General features: G+C 36.8%; 1 protein-coding gene across 14 annotated transcripts in view; it reads left to right on the top strand.

The window, feature by feature from the left end:
• Positions 1 to 23,898, top strand: part of CEP112 (centrosomal protein 112) — a 417,120-nt gene that overhangs the window by 117,764 nt on the left and 275,458 nt on the right. For all 14 annotated transcript variants that reach the window (XM_057536338.1, XM_057536336.1, XM_057536335.1 and 11 more), the window contains one exon: positions 823 to 902. In XM_057536338.1, the coding sequence (XP_057392321.1) occupies positions 823 to 902 (80 nt within the window). The remainder of the gene's footprint in view (positions 1 to 822; positions 903 to 23,898) is intronic.

The following is a 23,898-nucleotide window of genomic DNA, read 5'->3' as shown; positions in this document are numbered from 1 at the left end:
CTCCCATCTCCTGTGCCCACCAGGCGCACTGCCCCCCTCACCTGGATTGCCAGCAGATTGTGCCCGGGACCCCCACCCGCTAAGCGACTTGAGCTCCCTTACCTTCCAGCTGGGCTCTGCACCCTCAGTTGTCTCCTCTGTGGGACCATAGCTGCTGTTTTACTCTCTCCTTCCCTCCAGCTGTAGCAGTTTCCTTTTCCTATTTTTAGATCCATATAATGGGTCCATGTTGGGTATGCTTATCTGCATTTGCATACGAAGAGCTTTCTGTGAAGAGGGATATTCATTTGACCCTCATTATTCTTGCTGCCATCCCACCTGTTCAGAGGATGCCACATTTAGTAAAGAGATTCTCAGGGCGGGGGGACTTCCCCCCAAACTCGGTAGATGGTTATATAGATCATTCCCAGAAGTGGAAGACTGTTTCATCATAACCTGTATGTTTTTGGGGAATATAGACACATTATTTATTGTATTCTCCTGTGTCTTGTTGGATTACTTTCCTTTGGTTAATACGTAATGTTAAAAAAATTCCAAAGTGATTCCTCCCTTTTTGAATTTCTTACATACCAGTTTATTTTACAGGGAATCCACATGCAGGTACATTTAAACAATGATTACCTTTGACCAGAAAATTATTATTGGAAGAATACTATTAAAATAATTCTATGGTAAATGATTATGGTTAACCAAGCCTCTATCTTGAAAAATCTAAATCTAGTTTTATATTAAAAATAGATTTAAGATTACTGTTTCATTGTATTTCTCCTTTGAGTAAACTTGACTTGTCTTTTAGTAAATTTTACATCTTTGTCACGGCAGGTTCATGACTTGCAGACTGAACTTGATAAAGAAAAAGAAGATGCTCAAAAGAAAATCCATAAATTTGAGGAGGCTTTGAAGTGAGTAAAATTGTAATATAGTTAATTAAAAGAAATACTCTTATTCTAAACTGTGAGCCAAATTAAGTAACTAAAACCCAGACACTATAATATTTTTATCATAGCTGTGCTGTGGTTTAGCTTGAGTCAGTTTTCTATCATCAATCTCTATTTTCAGAATTTTATTACTAGACAGTAAAGGAAAAATATCAGTTCAGCTGTTTTTAAACAATAGGAAGGTAAGAAAGACAACTTAGTGGTTTCAGATGCTTTCTTCCTCTTAAATGAAAACAGATTTAAAAACAACAATAACAACAATAAGATTTAGATCTAGGACATTTAGAAATTCCTCTGTAGCTTCTTTGGGAGGAATTTGGGTAATGAAATGTTTCAGTTGTTATATTTAAAAATGGACTACTATACAGGCATTGTTAGCAAAGGTTTTGTCTTATGGTACGTAAACATACACATTAAAATGTTATATTTTATTTGTCTTTTCCATTCATTTGCTAAGTCGATTAGGCCCTACTTATCGCTAGGTATTATCCTGCAGTTTTTGGCTGGAGAACATTGATTTACTCAATAGCTGTTGCGTTCTCACCATGTTTCAGGCAATGTCTGACTCCTTCCCGGAGGACCTGTATTACAGTCCAGTTGGGAGGATATTCATGCACTTCGGCACTTACAGTCCGGAGTGATGAGAACTTTCACAGGATAAAGGTCAATAGGGTTCCTGCCCCAAGAAAGTGATTTAGGAAGGGAAGCTTACTTGGGCACAGTATATCTAGCGAACTCCCAGTGAATCAGCAAATTCCATTTTTTGTGCTTTTCCAAACCTCCAAAGAGGAATAATTTAGAGAAAGGCCAAAAAGAATATCTAGGATCAAAGAAACCTCGTATCAAATTCTTCCTGGGAAGATTGCATAACGGTTGCCTCTCCTTCACTCTGCTTGTTAGTAAAATGTCCTGAAAGGGTTGCTGAATAGGACATCTTAAAATAATCTGCGTGCTGTGACATAACAGGATATCAGTTTCTTATCTATACGAGGATTGGTGCTTATTTGTTCACATCACCACATATGAATTAGGTGAAATTAGAGGAGAACTGTAATGTCCATTAAACATTAAGCCAGATAACTGTATTTTACACCCCAACTTGAATAGTGACACAACTAGGGCATTCTTGCTTTATGGATGGGATGCCCTCCCTTTATCCCTCATTAATTCATTTTTTTCCTCCTTAAAATGTTGATTCACAACTTCATATATTCAACTTACCACACTTTCGTTTCTTTTTTGTTCTACCTTGTCTCTTTTTTTTTTAAATTTCTTTATACTTTTTCCATTAGCTTGTTGATGTGTATTTTATATCCATAAAGGAAGAGGTAATTCCTTCAAATAACAGGAAATCAACAGATATTTGTTTAGTACCTACAATGTCTATATACTATATTATCATACGAAAGGAAATCGAAGGTTTAGAAACTATAGCTCAAGACATAACCCTGTTCTTAACAATTTTATAGTCCAGGGTAGGCATTTGAAGTCCCTGGAGTGTTAGGTATCAAGTTGTTGACATAAGTGCAATTGGAATAAGAAAGACTGTTTGCGGGCTTCCCTGGTGGCGCAGTGGTTGAGAATCTGCCTGCCAATGCAGGGGACGCGGGTTCGAGCCCTGGCCTGGGAAGATCCCACATGCCGCTGAGCGACTCGGCCCGTGAGCCACAATTACTGAGCCTGCACGTCTGGAGCCTGTGCTCGGCAACGAGAGGGGCCGCGATAGTGAGAGGCCCGCGCACCGCGATGAAGAGTGGCCCCCGCTTGCCACAACTAGAGAAAGCCCTCGCACAGAAACGAAGACCCAACAAAGCCATACATACATACATACATACATACATAAATAAAAAAAAGAATGTAAGCAGACAAGAATAGCATTAAAAAAAAAAAAAAAAAGGAAAAAAAAAAAAAAAAAAAAGAAAGACTGTTTGCAGTTGGGGAATTGGGAGTCCATGTGTAAAACAGCATGGTTTTTTAATGTTCACCGGTGGATGGTGAAAAAACCCTGAAGCCTCTGTAGTTGCTATATGCAACATAATCTATTTAAGGCTTTAGAGGTCTTTACCAAAATACCAAATTTTACTTGGAGTTAAAAAAAGCTAGTTTAGATTGTTAATAACATTCCCCTGTGGATCTGTTTCTTCCATTCCTTGTGTAGATGATGTCTTCATTGACACTAAATGTTGGTATGACCTTAACAATATAGCACCTGGTATAGCAGGAGCAATCTGGTCTGAAAATAGCAGCATAAGTTATTGTGTGGTCTGAACTTCAAAGTAAACAGTACAACCTGGCTGTTTTCCCAGAGGAAAATATTCTGGGGCAACTGCTACTGCTTTTCAATCTAAGAATAGTGTTAGACCCAGTTGGTCCAGAGACAATTCCATTTTTCTAAAAGACAGGTATATGATATGGAAATTTGCCATGATTATTAGCAATTTTTTTCTGTAATAAAAATATACACAAAGGTGAAAAAAATCTCACTTTTAGAATGTGGTAGTATTCATTCATTTATTCATTCATTCTTTCACTCAGTAGGGTTGTTGAATGTATAGTGGAGGATGTCAGAGAGCTGGAATTAACATGTGAATTAATGTACATATAAATACGTAAGTGGATTCAACTCAATCTTTGGTTTAGAGCTCAAGTTGATACTTAAGATCCTATTGGTATTTAAGAGGGACACTGATTTGAAGTTAGCACTCACTGTAAATGTAACTCCTAAAACTAATTTGCCTACTTGTTACTGTTTTTCAGGAAAAAAAAGAACAGTTTAATATTATTGTGCTAGTACTTACAATTTTTATTCTACACATATCCTAAACAGTTTTTTGCTTCCTATTTCATTTTTGTTGCAGAAAATATTTTAATAACCTCCAGTAACTGAAAATTATCTGAAACTATAACTGTAAATGGTATGAATTATATGTGTTCATTTTTCAAAGATAGGTAATTAAAGTAAATGGGAAACGTAGTACTGAATGGAAAATTACCATAGGTAATAAAATAACTTGGTGTAACTCTTTGAAGGACTAACACTGAAAAAGTATGTTATTTTTTTGGAGGAATTAAAACCTATGAACAACAGATGTAGATAGTATAGATTTGGTTTAATCTCTTTTTTGATATTTATATGTTTACCAAATTTGATTTCTAAGTTTTTGGTGCTATAAAAATAATAAAGCATTGTTCTGAGATATTGTATATATTGACTATTTTAAAGCATTCAATGAGACATTCCAAAGTCATCTTTTTGTAAAAAATTTATTTTTATTTTATTTATTTTTGGCTGCGTTGGGTCTTCGTTGCTGCGCGCGGGCTTTCTCTAGCTGTGGCGAGCGGGGGCTACTCTTCGTTGTGGTGCGCGTGCTTCTCATTGCTGTGGCTTCTCTTGTTGTGGAGCATGGGCTCTAGGCACGTGGGCTTCAGTAATTGTGGCTCACGGGCTCTAGAGCGCAGGCTCAGTAGTTGCAGCACATGGGTTTAGTTGCTTTGCGGCGTGTGGGATCTCCCCGGATCAGAGCTCAAACCCGTGTCCCCTGCATTGGCAGGTGGATCCTTAAGCAATGCACCACCAGGGAAGCCCCATCTTTTTGACTGATACCTTTTTCAAACTCCTCTCTGGCAGTAAAATACAAAACTGTCTTGAAACATTTATTCCGATCCATTTTAACTTTTTTTGTATTGTCAATTGTAAACATCATAAATATTTCTACTCTGACACTAATATATATAAGCTTTCTGTTTTTCAGTTAGTACTGAAAGTGAGTAATGGTAATTTCACTAGAACATGTTACAAAATCGGTCTTTAGATGATATGGTTATGAATGACCCTACAGGAAGCAAGCCCTTGTTTAACTAAAACATATTCTTTCTGTTGTAGTTGCTAACATATACATGTACATGTATACGTGACTGTGTCTGAATGTATCCACCACAAATAAAACTTTTACTGGGTTTAAAAAAATACAGAGAGATGAGGCAAATTTAAATCTGGGCCCTAACCTCTCAGGCCAGAGGCTTTGATGTTACTAAAACAAACAAACATGCATTTTTGGTAATAGGAGGTGTCTCATGAAAACTGGGTATTTCATGAGTCCCCTTTTAAATCATTATCTTGAATTTTTGTCACAATTACTTTATAACCCTGAAACATATGTTTAGCTGACTTTTTGCCAATTTATATAATATACAAAATGGAGATATATGAGATATTTGATTATATAAATATTTAGAAATGTCTGTTAAGTTTGCTGTCATTTAGACTTTGCTGTCAATAAATATAAGGAAAAGTGAAACAGTGGCTTATTGTACCCTTACAGTTTTTAAAAATAACTTTTTAAAGCTAGGTAATAGAGTTCCGTGGTTTGAAATATGAAAGATAGGAAAAATAAGCATACAGGGAAAAGTCCCCTTCCATAGGAGCCCTCTCGCTATACATTTTTCCTCTTGGGAAGGAGCAGTGTTACCAATTCCCTGTGTATCCTTTCATATGGAAGCATCGATACTCTTTCCCCACTATCTCTTCCCCTTATGCGCTACCTATATCCTGATTTTTTTCACTTAACATATCTTGGAGGTTATTTCATGTAAGGACATAAAGAGCTTCCCCATTCTGTTTTATGTACTTGATGTACTTTATTTCACTAATTCTTTATAGATGAACACATGATGAAAATGTTTCCATTTTTCTCCTAGTACATATATGGTTTGATTTTAACATTTAAATCTGTGACCCATTTGGAATGTATCCAGTGTAGGTTGGGAGATATGGATCCTGTTGTTTTTGCTTTTTGTCAAATGGTTACCCAATCATTTCAACATCATTAATTTAATGATCTAGCCTTTCCCTCATCGGAGTTCTGCTACAGAACCTTTATCATTGGACTTGAGTCTAGACTTCTGGTTCTGTTTGAGAGATCTGAATATGCTTGTGCCAGTCCCACACTCTGCTGATTTCTACCGTTTAAAGGTAATGTTTAGTGTCTAGTCAGACTCCGTATCCTGTTACTCTGTGCTTTTTCAGAATCTTCCTTTTTTTCTTGTTTATATTTTTCCATTGGAGATTTATAATTAGCTTGTCTAGTTAAAAAAGAAAAACCGTTAGTCTTCTTGTTAATGTTGCTGAACAGATGTAGTTCAACGAAGGAAGAACTGACATCTTTTAATGTTGAATCTTTCCACACACAACATGATATGCCTCGCTTTGTTCCCGTCTGCCTCCGTGCCACTCTACAGCTAGATCCTGTTTTTGAAACCGACAGTTTGCAAGGAATTTGTGTTACTTAACTATCACAAGTTGGTTCTTTTATATTAAGTGTGTATTTTGACTGTGTATTAGGGTATGTGTTGTGAAGCTTAAAATACATAGGGAGTTGTATATTCTGGGTTTGAAGTTTCATACAGTTTGGGATGTGGATTTTAAACTCTCTGTACTTTTGGTCATACTGTTTACTTTTGAATGAAGAATGTAAAACTCTTGCAGGTATCACTTGTTTTGTTTATACTTCTGTAGCCATTTAATGCCTTAATATGTCATTTTAATCAAACTCATTTAGTAATTCCTCCCAACATCTACTTTGTTCTCGGAACTTTGTTGGCACTGAGTGTAAAGTGCCTAAGAAAGCAGGCAAGGCCTCTGCTGTGGTCTCAGCACGCGGCTGCACCGCTTTCCTGTTGGACAGCCCACGGCGCCAGTGTGTGGGTGCAGGACGCTGGGTGTCGGTCCCCACAGAGCGCAGGCACGTCCCCGGGGACCCTGGGTGACGGTCGGTGCGTTTTCCCTGCTCCACTTGGTGACATGAGATATTCTTGATTTCATTTTATTTACTTAGCGTAAAATAAGTATTTTGCCTCCTATTGAGCGATGCATTGTTTGTAAAAGGAGACACTTTGTAATGTGGGAAAAACAATGAAGTGTTCTAGCCACTGTTTCAGGAGTTCCGATAGTAACTTACAGGAGGTCCAGAAGCAGTCTGCTTGACCTTCTGTGTCCGTAACATCCTTTTTGAAACTCACTCGCCTAAGGGCCTCCTCCTCATCTTACTGCCATCTGGCTCTCCCTCAGCTGGTTACCATCGACTCATATGTTCAAAGTGCACCGTGTTCCTCCTCTGAGTAATTTTTTTCTCTGTTCCTGTATGCAGAATGAAAATCAGTGTTTTTTCTTCCAGAGGCTGACCTAATAGAATGTCTTTACAGCTACTCAACTTTTCCTTTTGGAGAAAAAAAATCTTAGGGATTTAAATACAAAGTCTTATTTTCATCATGGAATTTCTATCCAGAATTTTTTAGAATGCTACTGATTTTTTATAGTTCTGATTCCAAATAGCACTGTGAGTTTTAAATGCTTCCAGGATCATATCATTTAAATAATAGGTGAATAGAGGAAAAGTAAATAACACTAATGTTTTTTTTCATTTTTATTAAACTTTTTGTTTTGAAATAATTTTAGGTTAACATGCAATTGTAAGAAATAATACAAAGAGATCTTCTGTACACTTTATCCAGTTTCCCCATTGGTAACAACTTGAAAATCTGTAGTACAATATCATAACTAGGAAAGTGACATTGACATAATTAACCCATCTTGTTCAGATTTCCTTGGTTTTACATGTACTCATCTATGTGCTTGCACATGTGTGCACGTGTGTGTGTGTGCTTAGTTCTATGCAATTTTATCAGAGTTGTAGACTGGTATATCCAACATCACAGTTCTGTCACAACAAAGATCCCTTGTATTGCCCGTATTGCCCTTTTATAAACATAACCGTATCTTTCCTACCCTCTCCCCATCTTGACCTTCCTGTCTTGAGATTCACTGACTAATAGTAATTTGTTCTCAATCTCTATTTTCTTCAATTAAAAAAAAATGTTATGCAAAAGAATCATATATAGGGAATCACACAGTATGTAACCCCTTGGGATTGACTTTTATCACTCAGCATAGTTCTCCTGAGATTCATGGAAGTCATTGTATCAGTTGTTTACATCTTTTTATTGCCTAATAAGCAGTTGTATGGATACAGCAGTTTTTTGTTTGTATGTTTTGTTTCTGTTTTGTTTAGTTTTTACCAGTAAACCACTGAAGAATATAGGATGTTTTTAGTATTTTCTATTATGAATAAAGCTGCTATGAAGACTGTGTACATGTGAACATGTGTTTCCATTTCTCTGGGATAAATGCCCAGGAGCGGAATTGCTGAATTGTATAGGAACTGCATGTTTAGTTGTATAAGAAACTGCCCAACGGTTTTGTAGTTGCTGCGCCGTTGTGTTTCCCATTGGTTATGCGTGAGTGGTGCTGCTGCCCTGCTTCCTTACCAGCTTGAATGCTGTCACTGTTTTTTTTTAAACATCTTTATTGGAGTATAATTGCTTTACAGTGGTGTGTTAGTTTCTGCTGTATAACACACGGAATCAGCCATATGCGTACATATATCCCCATATCTCCTCCCTCTTGCGTCTCCCTCCCACCCTCCCCATCCCACCCCTCTAGGTGGTCACAAAGCACCGCGCTGATCTCCCTGTGCTATGCGGCTGCTTCCCAGTAGCTATCTATTTTACTTTTGGGAGTGTATATACGTCCGTGCCACTCTCTCACTTCGTCCCAGCTTACCCTTCCCACTCCCCGTGTCCTCAAGTCCATTCTCTACATCAATAACAGTAATTTTTATTAGAGTTTATTTCAGCAAGTAAATAGTTCCTGTACTTATAATACATAGATACAGTGAACTTATTACAAGAAACAACATAAAATATCTGTATTTCTAAAACAGGCTGAAATAGTTTACAGTATAAGCAAATGTTAACATATAATTGAAATTAAAATGTATCATAAGCATGTAAAGAAGGGTGGATATTATTGTACCAGAAATAAAATTATTTCTGTGTTTAAACTCTAAATTTCCCTTGACCTGAACTCTTTCAGGTGGTTTTGGGAGACATTTGAGTTTAGTGTACATTAAGAGCATGGACTCTGGATCCAGTTACCACGGGTCCAAATTCCAGCTCAAATCACTAGCTGTGTGACCTTGGGCATGGTGCTCAATCTGTGTGATTAGTATTTACAACTGTAACATGAGGATAATAATAATATCTTCCTCCTAAGATTGTTAGGAGGCTTAGAATGTTTAATACAAAGCACTTCGAACAGCGCTTGTTGTATATGTATATTAGCACTTATTATTTTATTTCTCATTATCTTATAAAGGATACAAACAAGTTCGTCAGAAGAAGTAATCTTTTCCTGGCACAGTTTTTTTTTTTTAACAGCTTTATTGAGATTTAGTTATCACCCCATAGAATTTACTCAGTTTAAGCATGCAGCTCACTGAGTTTTAGTAAATTTAGAGTTGTGCAATGATCACCATAGTTCAATTTTAGAACATTTCCATCATCTCAGAAAGATCCCTCATGGCACCAAATTTTAGAAGGAAATTATCATGATTGATTTTTTTCTGACCAAAAGGAATAAGTAATAAGGGACAGGATCTTCAATAGTTATTTTGCAGAAAATGCTAACTGGCCACTTCTCTCTCGGACCCTCAGTGAAAGCTGAAATCATAATATTAAGATGTGTTTTGGCATTTTGTGGAGACCTGAGCTAATGTAGCCCTGATATGTTGCTTCCAGGTTGACTGTCTGATGTTTTAACTTTCATACAAGGATGAATTTGAAAACAGATTGTGTGTGTGCACATGCACGTGTGTGTGTGCAAATGTGCTGAAAGGGGCCTGGAAATACATATATACCAAAGTGTTGGGGTGATGTCCATGGTTTCCTCTTTATATTTCTGTATAGTTTGAATCTTCTCCAATAAGAATATTGTATGTTACTTTTGTATCTTAAAACAATAGTAAAGACAAAAGAAACCAATAAAGATTTTCGAAGGAAGAATTACAAACATTGATGATGGTTATCTTTAATTGGGAGCATATGGGATTTTAAAAATTTTCTCTACATTTTACATATTCTAAAATAACTGAGTCCAGCAACTCCTCAGAGTCTTGAGGAGTTTCAACTTGTCTCAAATCACTTAGCACCGGGTGGGGCAGGCTGTGAACTCAGACAGTTTCTGGAAATACCTGAACTGTAATTATTTTGGGGTTTTGACCAGAAAAACCTTTTATGTATTTCTTATAATAAATGGATAGGTGATAAGGTTGATATTCTGTTTTTTTTTTTTTTTTTTAACAGGTGAGAATTTTTCTCACCTAGAATGGAAGGACACCCTGCCACAGCATTTTAGGAGAGGGTATTAGGAGGTCAGTAGAATACAGACTACAAAATACAGCTTTCTAGTAATTGTAAAATTAGGATATTTTAAGTGAAAGTACAAGGTATTTTCCATGAAAGGTTATATTACATTTTCAATGTGCTTTATGTTTTCTTACTGTGGAAATTCACAGGAAATTCATAGATTCGTTTTCCACGTTTGATTTATCAGTCTGTTTTTGTAAACTTGAATCTGATTTTCGCACATATATGTTGGTTCCTAATGTCAGAGCAGGTTACTGTGCACTGGTTACCCATCCCCAGAGAGTAAAGCACTGTGCACTGGTCACTGATTCCTGGGGACGACTCCAACCATTGAAACCGCGCAGGACCCTGTGAGGCTCCCGGGCACAGAAGCCTTTCTGTCCCCTGTTTGTTGCCTCCGTGACCTTCCCTAGTCCCAAAGGGCAGATTCGAAGAGTTGCTAATCCGGGAAGGGAGGGGATGCAGAGAGAAGGGAGCCGCGCCAAGAAACAATGGTGCAGCCTTGGGGCAGGCTCCTGGTTCCCCCTCCAGAGATGCACACAACAGTATCTTTAAGCTCTTCTGCAGAACTAAAACCCCAACCAAGTGGAAGATGTTCCAGAGAGAAGGTCACAGTTTGATAACCTTGAAGCTCATCAGGAGACCATCTGAGACCAGATTAAAGGAGTGCAGGCCCCGCACACACCCTGACCCTTATCAGAAACCCCGCCCTTGAACCATTGCTGTAAAACTCCTCACCAATCCCCCTGGGTTGGGACACACAGTTCTTCAGGGCACGAGCCCGCTGTGTCCCGCCTTTGCCCGGCAAAGGAATAAAGCTCTTCTTTTCTACCTCACCGAAAACTCTATCTCCGAGATTCAATTCGACACACAGAGGCCAAATTTTCAGCATCGCTATCTGGAGGAAAGCAAAGATCATCACAATGCCAGGCACCAGGAATAGAAGCCCAAACATTTCTGCCAACTGCATCTTAGTATTGGAGTCACCAAGAATACACTGCAGTCAAGCACTGAATGGAACAAGCTTCACTTGCACAGAAAGAGGCAGAGAAGGTCAGCTTCTGCGGTGGGCGTCCGTCCCCGGGGCACTGGGTCTCTCTTGTCCACTGACACAAGACACAGGGCAGTTTGCCTGCCCCTCCTGTGCTCCCTAGAGAGACTCCGTCCCCTCCCTGTGAGGACAGAAAACAGTGGGGTTGGACAGGTGCCCTGTGATGTACACACTTCAAGCCAAGACAGAAGAGCATTCTCTGAGCTGAAGGGAAGCATATTCGCACACGAGGTGGTCAGCCCAGCCCAGGCTTTGTGGGCTCTGTATCTCTCAGTGAGGAAGCCTTCCGGCCCAAGGCCCATCCTTACGTGGCTGAGTGGCTTTGGAGGACTGCCTGCAGGAGACTGCCTTGCCTGACCCCGAGGTAGCCTAGGATTTCACGGTGCTTGAGCTGCTCTTTAGGGAGATTATCCCAGCGGGACTGAGGATATCATCAGCTTGAGTAACAAGAAACAGGAAGCAGGAAAGTAAGGAAGATGAGGCTACAGTAATAGTCCACGTAAGAGACAGCGGACCCTGTGCAGGTGGCAAGTCAGTGAGGAAGAGAGTAATTGCAGCCTGCAGGGAAACAGCCTCTCTGGAAGCACTGTCTCATCTCAGCACCTTTATTTCATTCAGAGTCAGAGTCAACTTTCACAAGTAATTTCCAAGGTATATACTGATGGAAAAGCTACACACACTGTTTTATATTTTTATTCCATGTGGAAGTAACTTAAGATTGTTGAGTAAAAGGAAACATGAAGTTATTAATACTGAATTTTTAAATACTGTTTCATGATTTCAGATGATACAAATTTAAAGATGTCTAACTTATTGTTAAATATAATTAAATAACGCTGCAGTGAACATGGGAATGCAGATACCTTTTTGAGTTAGGGTTTTTGTTTCATTTGCACATATTTCTAGAAGTAGAATTGCTGGATCATATGATTCCATTTTTAAATTTTTTTTGAGGATCCTTCATACCGTTTTCCCATAATTCAGCTGTTATTTCTTTAAATATGCTTTCCACTCCCTTCTCCCAATCTTCTCCTTCTGAAACTGCAATAATTCACAAATGGGTTCTTTTTTTTTTTTTAACATGTTTATTGGAGTATAATTGCTTTACAATTGTGTGTTAGTTTCTGCTTTATAACAAAGTGAATCAGCTGTACGTATACATATATCCCCATATCTCCTCCCTCTTGTGTCTCCCTCCCACCCTCCCTATCCCACCCCTCTAGGTGGTCACAAAGCACCAAGCTGATCTCCCTGTGCTATGTGGCTGCTTCCCACTAGCTATCTATTTTACATTTGGTGGTATATATAAGTCCATGCCAACTTGAGTGATTTTTGATAGTTTGTGCTTTGGGGGTAATTTGTTTCATCCAAAATGTAGAATTTATGGGCAAATATTGTTGATAATATTTGCTTATTATCCTTTTAATGTCTTTAGGGATTATAGTGATGTCTCTTCTTTCATTACTAATATTTGTAGTTTGTATCTTTTTTGCTCTCTGCCAGTCTGGCCAGAGGTTTGTCAACTTTATTGATATTTTCAAAGAACCAGCTTTTGGTTTCATTGATCATTCTCTGTTAATTTTCTGTTTTCAATTTCATTGATTTCTTCTCTTTTTTTTTTTTCACACACACACACTGGATTTTATTTTTACAAGAGATAAATAGACTGACACCAAGCATTGTAAACGGATGACCACAACAAAAGCAACAATGATTGCAATTACCAAACACGAAACATACTATGTCATAATATTGACATTCAGTCCAGTAATCCTCCACTGTAACAGCTCTTTTACTCTGCAGTGAAAATTGATTTGTATATTTTTTGCCTCTGAGTCCTTGTGGGATTTTTTTTTTTTATTCAAAGTCACAAAAATTATAATCATCCTCATCAGTTCACTCAGTCCCGTGTAATTAATTTCTTTTTTCATCTTGATCTTTTGTTAGCACTTTTATGAGTTCATCAGTTTTCCATTAGAGTTCTGAAAATGCTTATTCATTCAGTTCAGCAGTACAGTCAGTTACCAGAAACCTGTACTTGTCAGAGTCTTTTCCATGAATTCCTTGAAGATGAAACCCTTTTATAGGAACATATTTGCAAAAGCATCAGAGTACACCCAGAACTGTCTGTAAATGACAAAAGACTTAAAAATGACCATGGTTAAAGATTTGATGAAAGTTCATAATAATGCAATTGACAAGGAAATTTAGTTATTTCTGAGATACACATTTTAAAGTAATAACTAGAATTTTGACTTATAACATTATACCAGAACATATAAGATTTTTAGAAATTTCATGTAATGTCTGAAACATTTATATTAACATATTTCCATACAAATAACCCAAAGAAAGTTTAGTATTAGTTGTTTTATTTGTTTGTTTGTTTGTTTATACTGCAGGTTCTTATTAGTCATCAATTTTATACACATCAGCGTATACATGTCAATCCCAATCGCCCAATTCAGCACACCACCATCCCCACCCCACTGCGGTTTTCCCCCCTTGGTGTTCATACACAAATGGGTTCTTCTGATGGTATTTCATAGCCCATGCAGGCTTTCCTCAGTCTTTTTCCTTTGTTATTCTCTCCTCTGACTGGGTAGTTTCAAAGTTCCTGTCTTCTATCTCACAGATTCTTCTGCCTGATGCATTCTACTGTTGATGCTCTATATTGCATTTTTTATTTCATTCACTGAATCCTTAAACTCCAGAATCTTTTTCTTTTAATGATTTCTGTCTATTTGTTAGACTTGTTTTGCTTGTATATTGTTTTCCTGATTTCATTGAATTGTCTTTCTGTGTCTTTCTTGTATCTCATTGAATTTCCTTCAGTAGCTATTCTGTATTCTTTATTAGGTAAATCACAGATCTCCATGTCCTTGGGGTCAGTTACTAGAAGACTGTAATCCTTTGGTGGTGTCATGTTCCCTTGATTTTTCACGTTCTTTGAAGTTGTGCGTTGCTGTCCTCACATTTGAAGTAGCAGTCACCTACAAGGGTGACTTTGAAGAGAAAAGGACCTCTCTTCAGGTCTGCTGGTTATTCTGAGGCTTTCTCAGACCTTCTGGGACACCTGCTCCCTGCTTCTTCCTCCCTCTTGTGGCAGAATTCTTAGGTTTGTTTGCCTTTTTTCGATCCTGCAATGTATCAGGCCAAGTGCTGACAGTTTCTCTTTTGTCTTTACAACAGTGGTGCCAAAGTTCAAGTTTGTGCTCTCTCCCTGACTCTCAGACTTGGGCTGGCTTTGTACGTGTTCTCACTAGCTATCTTCTGAAGCTTGCTCTGGCCGCCCTGTTGGGAGTACACACGGGGAGATGGACTCGGGCTGGGGTGTGTGTGGGTGAGGTGCACCCAATGCTGGGTGTGGGCCTTTGTCTGTTGGGGGCCTGTTGCGTCGGGTGTGCCTAGCGGCCCATGGCAGGCTTCTTGATGGGGCCCAGGACATAGCTGGTAGGATCTGCGTCCTTCAGTGCTCTCCAGGGGTCCTGTTTGCCATCCTCCTAGCCTCATCCTGCCCCTCGTCATGCAGTTCTCGGTTCAGTACTCTGGATGGGGTGACAGAGAGGTGGGCTTCTTTCAGGTTCCAGAGTTATATTGTTAACATCATTGTAGCTCATTCATTCTCATTTTTTTTAGCTTCTATTTTTTTAATCGAAGTATAGATGATCTACAGTATTATATTAGTTTCAGTTGTACAGCACAGTGATTCAGTATTTTTGCAGATTATTCTCCGTCATAAGTTATTATAAGATAAAGGCTATAATTTTCTGTGTTACACAATATAGCCTTGTTGCTTCTATATTTTATACGTAATAGTTTGTGTCTGTTAATCCCATACCCCTAATTTGTCCCTCCCCACTACTTCTTCCCTTTGGTAACCACCAGTTTGTTTTCTATGCCTGTGAATCCGTTTCTGTTTTGCATATATATCTATATATCTATATCTATATCTATATATATATATATATTCATTTGTGTTTTTTTTTAGATTCCACATATAGGTGATATCATACAGCATTTGTCTTTCTCTGACTGATTTCACTAAGCATAATATTCTCTAGGTCCATCCATGTTGCTGTAAGTGGCAGAGTTTCATTATTTTTTATGGCTGAGTAATATTCCACGGCCACATCTTCTTTATCCATCCACCTGTTGGTGGGCACTTGGGTTGTTTCTGTGTCCTGGCTCTTGCCAATAAACAGTGCTGCTGTGAACATTCTTATTATTAGGTACACATATGTCCACCCAGTTTTTATGCTGTGCCAAGTGCAGCACCAGCCCGGGGAGGGTGTGCCTGTAGCCTGGGCGCTGGCGTTATCACAGCGCCCGCTGAGCTGAGTGGGGTTAGGGTTGGTTTGGGACCAAAGGTAAGTTACTGGAGGCCTTTCCTCACTGTTATTTTACTTTGGTGTAGTTCTGAACCTCTAATTCTGAGGACACAGTCATTATATCAACTTTATTTGTTTAGGAGGATCTAAGACACAAGTGATCTGATTCATGGACCTGCTAGTTGGTGAATGGGTGATTATAGGCTAACTGAGCAAGCATTATGAGCCAGGAGAGAATGTGAATACTTCTTACGGGCTTATTTTTACCATATTCTTGATTTTTACAAATATTCCTCCCTCCCATAAAGATTTCTGTTATTGGTAGCCGGCTTTTATGGAAAATGTGTAATTTTATTTTCATATACCATTGCATTTACAAGTACAATTTCACTTGCACATAGATTGTTAGAAAAAATGCCTGATGTTTTCTAAAGTGATTCACGATGCTCTGGAATTATGTTTTTATTTGACCTGTTCTGAAGCCAACTCTCAATAATAGTGATATTCAGCAAATGTTCACCATCTGGTTTATTGAAAGTCATTCTATAAAATTATTTATTTATACAAAAGTTAGCAGCACCTCTTCTTTTGACTGGCTTTATCTACAGTTTTGTCTAAAATGAGGAAATTTATGAAATAGTTTTGGGGTGTTATTTTTCCAACAAACTGAGATATAGCTTTTAAAAAACAGTTTTTTCTTGCTCAATATACATAGTATTTATAATCTCCCATTACAGTAGAAAATACATTATTTACCCCTACAATTATATTTTTAAAGAAGTTTTATTTTTAAACACAGATGGAAAAGCTTTCGTATAAGGTTCTTTTAAATCTCCTTCATTTATCTTTGGTTGCTTGTTTGTTGTTATAAATCAACATTTATAATATTAGTAGGAACAGGGATTAATCTTCAAATAAGGATGCCTTAGAGTAAAGATAGTGAAACTGCGAAGTTATAATGACAGTGTGTTTTGTACTTTTATTTGCTAGAAACTAATCTTAAAAGAAGATTTAAATGGAACACTAAACCATCTTGTGATTATTCAAAGAGGGAGTGGACTACATGCTGATTAGGTTTGTTTTTCAGTGGAACATTGCTTACTGCAGAAACTTGGATGAAGATGCATTAAAAGCAGATAACCTTGCAGTTTGCCCAGGGGCTTGAATTTTGAATTTTGGTAGAAAGTGAGAGCTAGGCTAAATCAGTCTTGTGTAGGGATTTTAAAGTGCAGCTAAATAGTATAACTCCAGATTTCATTTTATATACTGCCAAATTGAGGAACTGTAGCTTGGTCATTTTGTTTGTAAGGTTGGTGAAAAATATCTCAAGGAATTAATAATTATATATTCTTTAAAATAGAAAAAAATGGAATCAAGGGGCCACCTAGAAAGAAGCTAAAGGAAGCCTGCAAACTTGAATACTCAGTCTAAAGATTTCTGTGCCTAAGAAGTGAATGAAAACATCTTTACAGGGTCACCTTGAAAAGAAATTTTATTCTGTGTAGAAAACACATTTTTACTTTATAAAGTTTTCTTGGAAGAGTTAGTAAAAATGGGTTCCACTACAATATAAAAATAGCCTGTAGCTTATGGTACTTATTAAAGAAGACGTGGTGTTGGTTTTAGCCAAGAATATATAAATTTAAAGACTAATTGATTAACTTTGTATATTTTCAGTATTTTTTCTATTATTATTGTGACTAAAATTAAGAACAGATAAAATTTATAACACATTATTCAATTAAAATATATCAGATTTTCATATCTGCCTTTAACGCTACCACTAAAAACCTTGGTACTGTGTAGGGTTGGGGTAGCAGGAAGATATTTGACCTGTGTGAAATCATTTTAGATTTTATGTAGCTAGAATTAGATTAATTATATCAAAACAGGATTAAATGGAACCAGAAATTGATAAATTATTTTATAGTTGAGTTATTTAAAAAGTTTATTATATGTCACTGCCGCTTAAGTTCTGGGCTCATCCAAAAGAGAAATGGCTTTTTTCTACCATCATAATAGAGGGCTTATGTTAAAATGAACCTATCTAAGGCCCTTGGAGGGTGAGGATGCTGACATTGTACAATGAGAAAACTTTTCAAAGTATCTATTCTTTCCTTTTATTTGCATCACAAAACTAGTACATGCTTGCTGTAGAGAATTGTAAAATTACAGAAGAGCACAAATAAGAAAATCAAAATAGCTTATGATCACCTTCAGTAGAGCTGTCTACTGTTTTGCTATTTTAGTTTATTATGTTTTATTGAAGTATAATTCACTTACATAGTTATTAGTTTCAGGTGTACCACATAATGACTTGATATTTTTATACATTACAAAATGATCACCATATTAAGTCTAGTGCCACCTGTCACCATACAGAGTTATTGCAATATTATTGACGGTGTTCCCTAAGTTGTACATTCCATTCCCATGCCTTACTTATTTTATAACTGGAAGTTTGTCCCTCTTAATCTCCTTCACCTGTTTCACCCATCCCCTTACTCCCCTCTCCTCTGGCAACTACTAGTTTGTTCTCTGTATCTATGAAGTCTGTTTCTGTTTTGTTATGTTTGTTGGTTGGTTTGTTTGTTTTTTTTTTAGAAGACCACAATGAAATATCACCCTACACCTGTTGTGATGCCTATTATCAAAAAGACAAGAAATAGCAAGTGTTGGTGAGGCTGTGGAGAAAAGGGAGCCCTTCTGCAATGTTGGTGGGAATGTAAATTGGTGCATCCACTATGGAAAACAGCATGGAAGTTCCTCAAAAATTAAAAAGCGAACTATGATATGATCCAGCAATTCCACTTCTGAGTGTTTATTGGAAGAAAGTGAAAACACTAATTTGAAAAGCTATGTGCACCTCAGTGTTCATAGCAGCACTATTTACAATAGCCAAGATATGGAAGCAACCTAAGTGTCCATTGACAGATGAATGGACAAAGAAGATGTGGTACCTGCACACAGTGGACTATTACTCAGCCATAAAGAAGAATGAAATCTTGCCATTGTTGACAGCATGGATGGACTTGGAGGGCGTTATGCTAAGTGGAATAAGTCATACAGAGAAAGACAACTATTGTATGATTTCACTTATATGTGGAATCTGTTATGCCATTTTAATTACTTTTAATACAGATTAAATCTTGAGCTCTCAGAGAATGAGAATATCCTCTTCCAGATTCTTTTTTCCTCCCCCATTCCCTTTTTATCTCCAAACAAACTATTGTTAGCCATTTGGTCTTCTATTTCAATTTTAGAATCAGGTTTTACTAAAATTTTGTTGGGATTTTTATTATATTTTCATTATTTTTATAGATTAATATAAGTAGAATTAAAATTTTTACTGTATTGGTTTCTGTCTTCCATAAATAGTATTTTTCTCCATTAATTTATCTATTTTAATGTCTTTTAATAAATGTTTACAATTTTCTCCATATATGTTTTACATAGTTTTGTTAGATTGATTCTTTAGTACCTTATAGTTCATGCTACCATTTTGTATTTTATCTTTTTATCTAAGTAATGGATGTAGCTGAACAAAAATACATTTTTTTAATACTGAAGTCCTTCATCTAGCAACTTTGCTGAATTTATTTTCATGGTTTGCAAGTTATCTTGGATTTGTTCTGCAGATAATGACAATTAAATAATTAGTAAATGACTTTTCTTTCTTTTTCAATTTTTATGTTTTCTCTATCATCATCCTTACCTTTCTGAACTGGCTAGAATTTCCAGTAAAATGTTGAATATTGTGGTGAGTGTGGGCATCGTTACATATAGGGAATACTTTAACTTAAATGTGTAATTTTTGGTTGAAGGCTTTTGATAGGCACCTTGTATCAGGTAAAGGAAATTCCCTTTCATTCCTAAGAATTCTTTATATTTTAAAAAATTATGAATGGATGTTACAGTGTATCAAAAAGTTTTTGTTTTCATTGAGATGATCATATAACTTAAAAACATCTTTAAAAAAGTTTAAGTTCTACTTTCCTAGCAAGTTTTAATTATATGATAGTGTTATCAACTCTAGTTATCATTGTATCCTCAGACCTTAGTTATCTTTAAGTGAAAGTTTGTGCTCTTTTAAAAACCAATCTCTCCCTATTTCCCCCACCTCCCAGTTCCTGGCAACCATTTTTCTATTCTCTGTTTCTATGTGTTCAGTTTTTTACAAAATTGAAGTATAGTTGATTTACAATGTTGTGTTAATATCTGCTGTACAGCAAAGTGACTCAGTTATGTTTATGTGTACATTCTTTTTTATATTCTTTTCCATGATGGTGTATCACAGGATATTGCATATAGTTCCCTGTGCTGTACAGTAGGGCCACTTTTTTTGTTTTTTAAGATTTCACGTGTAAGTGATACCATGAAATATTTATCTTTCTCTGCTTGGCTTATTTCACTTTGCATATAATGTCTTGTAGGTTCATCAATGCTGTAGCAAATGACAAGATTTCCTTCTTTTTACTTTTTTATTATTTTTTTTTATTTTTTAACATCTTTATTGGAGTATAATTGCTTTACAGTGGTGTGTTAGTTTCTGCTGTATAACAAAATGAATCAGCTATATGTGTACATATATCCCCGTATCTCCTCCCTCTTGTGTCTCCCTCCCACCCTCCCTATCCCACCCATCTAGGTGGTCACAAAGCACTGAGCTGATCTCCCTGTGCTATGTGGCTGCTTCCCACTAGCTACCTATTTTACATTTGGTAGTGTATGTATGTCCATGCCACTCTCTCACTTCGTCCCAGCTTACCCTTCCCCCTCCCCATGTCCTCAAGTCCATTCTCTATGTCTGCATCTTTATTCCTGTTCTGCCCCTAGGTTCTTCAGAACCATTTTTAAAAATTTTAGATTCCATATATATGTGTTAGCATACGGTATTTGTTTTTCTCTTTCTGACTTACTTCACTCTGTATGACAGACTCTAGGTCCATCCACCTCACTACAAATAACTCAATTTCGTTTCTTTTTATGGCTGAGTAATATTCCATTGGATATATGTGCCACATCTTCTTTATCCATTTGTCTGTCGATGGACACTTAGGTTGCTTCCATGTCCTGGCTATTGTAAATAGTGCTGTAATGAACATTGTGGTACATGACTCTTTTTGAATTATGGTTTTCTCAGGGTATATGCCCAGTAGTGGGATTGCTGAGTGATATGGTAATTCTATTTTTAGTTTTTTAAGGAACCTCCATACTATTCTCCATAGTGGCTGTGTCAATTTACATTCCCACCAACAGTGCAAGAGGGTTCCCTTTTCTCCACACCTTCTCCAGCATTTATTGTTTGTAGATTTTTTGATGATGGCCATTCTGACTGGTGTGAGGTGATACCTCATTGTAGTTTTGATTTGCATTTCTCTAATGATTAGTGATGTTGAGCATCCTTTCATGTGTTTGTTGGCAATCTGTATATCTTCTTTGGATAAATGTCTATTTAGGTCTTCTGCCCATTTTTGGATTAGGTTGTTTTTTTGATATTGAGCTGCATGAGCTGCTAATATATTTTGGAGATTAGTCTTTTGTCTGTTGCTTTGTTTGCAAACATTTTCTCCCATTCGGAGGGTTGTCTTTTCGTCTTGTTTATGGTTTCCTTTGCTGTGCAAAAGCTTTGAAGTTTCATTAGGTCCCATTTGTTTATTTTTGTTTTTATTTCCATTTCTCTAGGAGGTGGGTCAAAAAGGATCTTGCTGTGATTTGTGTCAAAGAGTGTTCTGCCTGTGTTTTCCTCTAAGAGTTTTATAGTGTCTGGCCTTACATTTAGGTCTTTAATCCATTTTGAGTTTATTTTTGTGTATGGTGTTAGGGAGTGCTCTAATTTCATTCTTTTACATGTAGCTGTCCAGTTTTCCCAGCACCACTTATTGAAGAGACTGTCTTTTCTCCATTGTATATTCTTGCCTCCTTTATCAAAGATAAGGTGACCATATGTGCGTGGGTTTATCTCTGGCTTTCTATCATGCTCCATTGATCTATATTTTTGTTTTTGTGCCAGTACCATACTGTCTTGATTACTGTAGCTTTGTAATATAGTCTGAAGTCAGAGAGCCTGATTCCTCCAGCTCCATTTTTCTTTTTGAAGATTGCTTTGGCTATTTGGGGTCTTTTGTGTTTCCATACAAATTGTGAAATTTTTTGTTCTAGTTCTGTGAAAAATGCCATTGGTAGTTTGATAGGGATTGCATTGAATCTGTAGATTGCTTTGGGTAGTATAGTCATTTTCACAGAGTTGATTCTTCCAATCCAAGAACATGGTATATCTCTCCATCTGTTTGTTTCATCTTTAATTTCTTTCATCAGTGTCTTACAGTTTTCTGCATACAGGTCTTCTGTCTCCTTAAGTAGGTTTATTCCTAGGTATTTTATTCTTTTTGTTGCAATGGTAAATGGGAGTGTTTCCTTAATTTCTCTTTCAGATTTTTCATCATTAGTGTATAGGAATGCAAGAGATTTCTGTGCATTAATTTTGCATCCTGCTACTTTACCAAATTCATTGATTGGCTTTAGTAGTTTTCTGGTAGCATCTTTAGGATTCTCTATGTATGATATCATGTCATCTGCAAACAGTGACACTTTACTTCTTCTTTTCCAATTTGAATTCCTTTTATTTCTTTTTCTTCTCTGATTGCTGTGGCTAAAACTTCCAAAGCTATGTTGAATAATACTGGTGAGAGTGGGCAACCTTGTCTTCTTCCTGATCTTAGTGGAAATGGTTTCACGTTTTCACCATCGAGAATGATGCTGGCTGTGGGTTTGTCATATATGGCCTTTATTATGTTGAGGTAAGTTCCCTCTATGCTTGCTTTCTGGAGGGTTTTTATCAAAAATGGGTGTTGAATTTTTTTGAAAGCTTTTTCTGCATCTATTGAGATGAGCATATGGTTTTTCTCCTTCAATTTGTTAATATGGTGTATCACGTTGATTGATTTGCGTATGTTGCAGAATCCTTGCATTCCTGGGATAAATCCCACTTGATCATGGTGTATGATCCCTTTAATGTGCTCTTGGATTCTGTTTGGTAGTATTTTGTTGAGGACTTTTGCATCTGTGTTCATCAGTGATATTGGTCTGTAGTTTTCTTTTTTTGTGACATCTTTGTCTGGTTTTGGTATGAAGGTGATGGTGGCCTTGTAGAATGAGTTTGGGAGTGTTCCTCCCTCTGCTGTATTTTGGAAGAGTTTACGAAGGATAGGTGTTAACTCTTCTCTAAATGTTTGATCAAATTCGCCTGTGAAGCCATCTGGTCCTGGGCTTTTGTTTGTTGGAAGATTTTTAATCACAGTTTCATTTTCAGTGCTCGTGATTGGTCTGTTTCTATTTTCTGTTTCTTCCTGGTTCAGTCTCGAAAGGTTGTGCTTTTCTAAGAATTTGTCCATTTCTTCCAGGTTGTCCATTTTATTGGCATATAGTTGCTTGTAGTAATCTCTCATGATCCTTTGTATTTTTGTAGTGTCAGTTGTTACTTCTCCCTTTTCATTTCTAATTCTGTTGATTTGAATCTTCTCCCTTTTTTTCTTGATGAGTCTGGCTAATGGTTTATCAATTTTGTTTATCTTCTCAAAGAACCAGCTTTTAGTTTTATTGATCTCTGTTTCCGTTTCCTTCATTTCTTTTTCATTTATTTCTGGGCTGATCTTTATGGTTTCTTTGCTTCTGCTAACTTTGGGTTATTTTTGTTCTGCTTTCTCTAATTGCTTTAGGTGTAAGGTTAGGTTGTTTATTTGAGAGTTTTCTTGTTTCTTGAGGTAGGATTGTATTTCTATAAACTTCCCTCTTAGAACTGCTTTTGCTGCATCCCATAGGTTTTGGGTCGTCGTGTTTTCATTGTCATTTGTTTCTAGGTATTTTTAAATTTCCTCTTTGATTTCTTCAGTGATCTCTTGGTTATTTAGTAGTGTATTGTTTGTTTAGCCTCCATGTGTTTGTATTTTTTACAGATTTTTTTCCTGTAATTGATATCTAGTCTCATAGCGTTGTGGTCGGAAAAGATACTTGATACGATTTCAATTTTCTTAAATTTACTGAGGCTTGATTTGTGACCCAAGATATGATCTATCCTGGAGAATGTTCCATGAGCACGTGAGAAGAAAGTGTATTCTGTTGTTTTTGGATGGAATGTCCTATAAATATCAATTAAGTCCATCTTGTTTAAAGTATTTAAAGCTTGTGTTTCCTTATTTATTTTCATTTTGGATGATCTGTCCATTGGTGAAAATAGGGTGTTAAAAGTCCCCTACCATTATTGTTTTACTGTCGATTTCCCCTTTTATGGCTGTTAGCATTTGCCTTGTGTATTGAG

This window comes from Balaenoptera acutorostrata, chromosome 20 (genome assembly GCF_949987535.1).
Source record: "Balaenoptera acutorostrata chromosome 20, mBalAcu1.1, whole genome shotgun sequence".
NCBI classification, from domain to species: domain Eukaryota; kingdom Metazoa; phylum Chordata; class Mammalia; order Artiodactyla; family Balaenopteridae; genus Balaenoptera; species Balaenoptera acutorostrata.
This window is presented reverse-complemented; position numbering and strand designations above follow the sequence as displayed.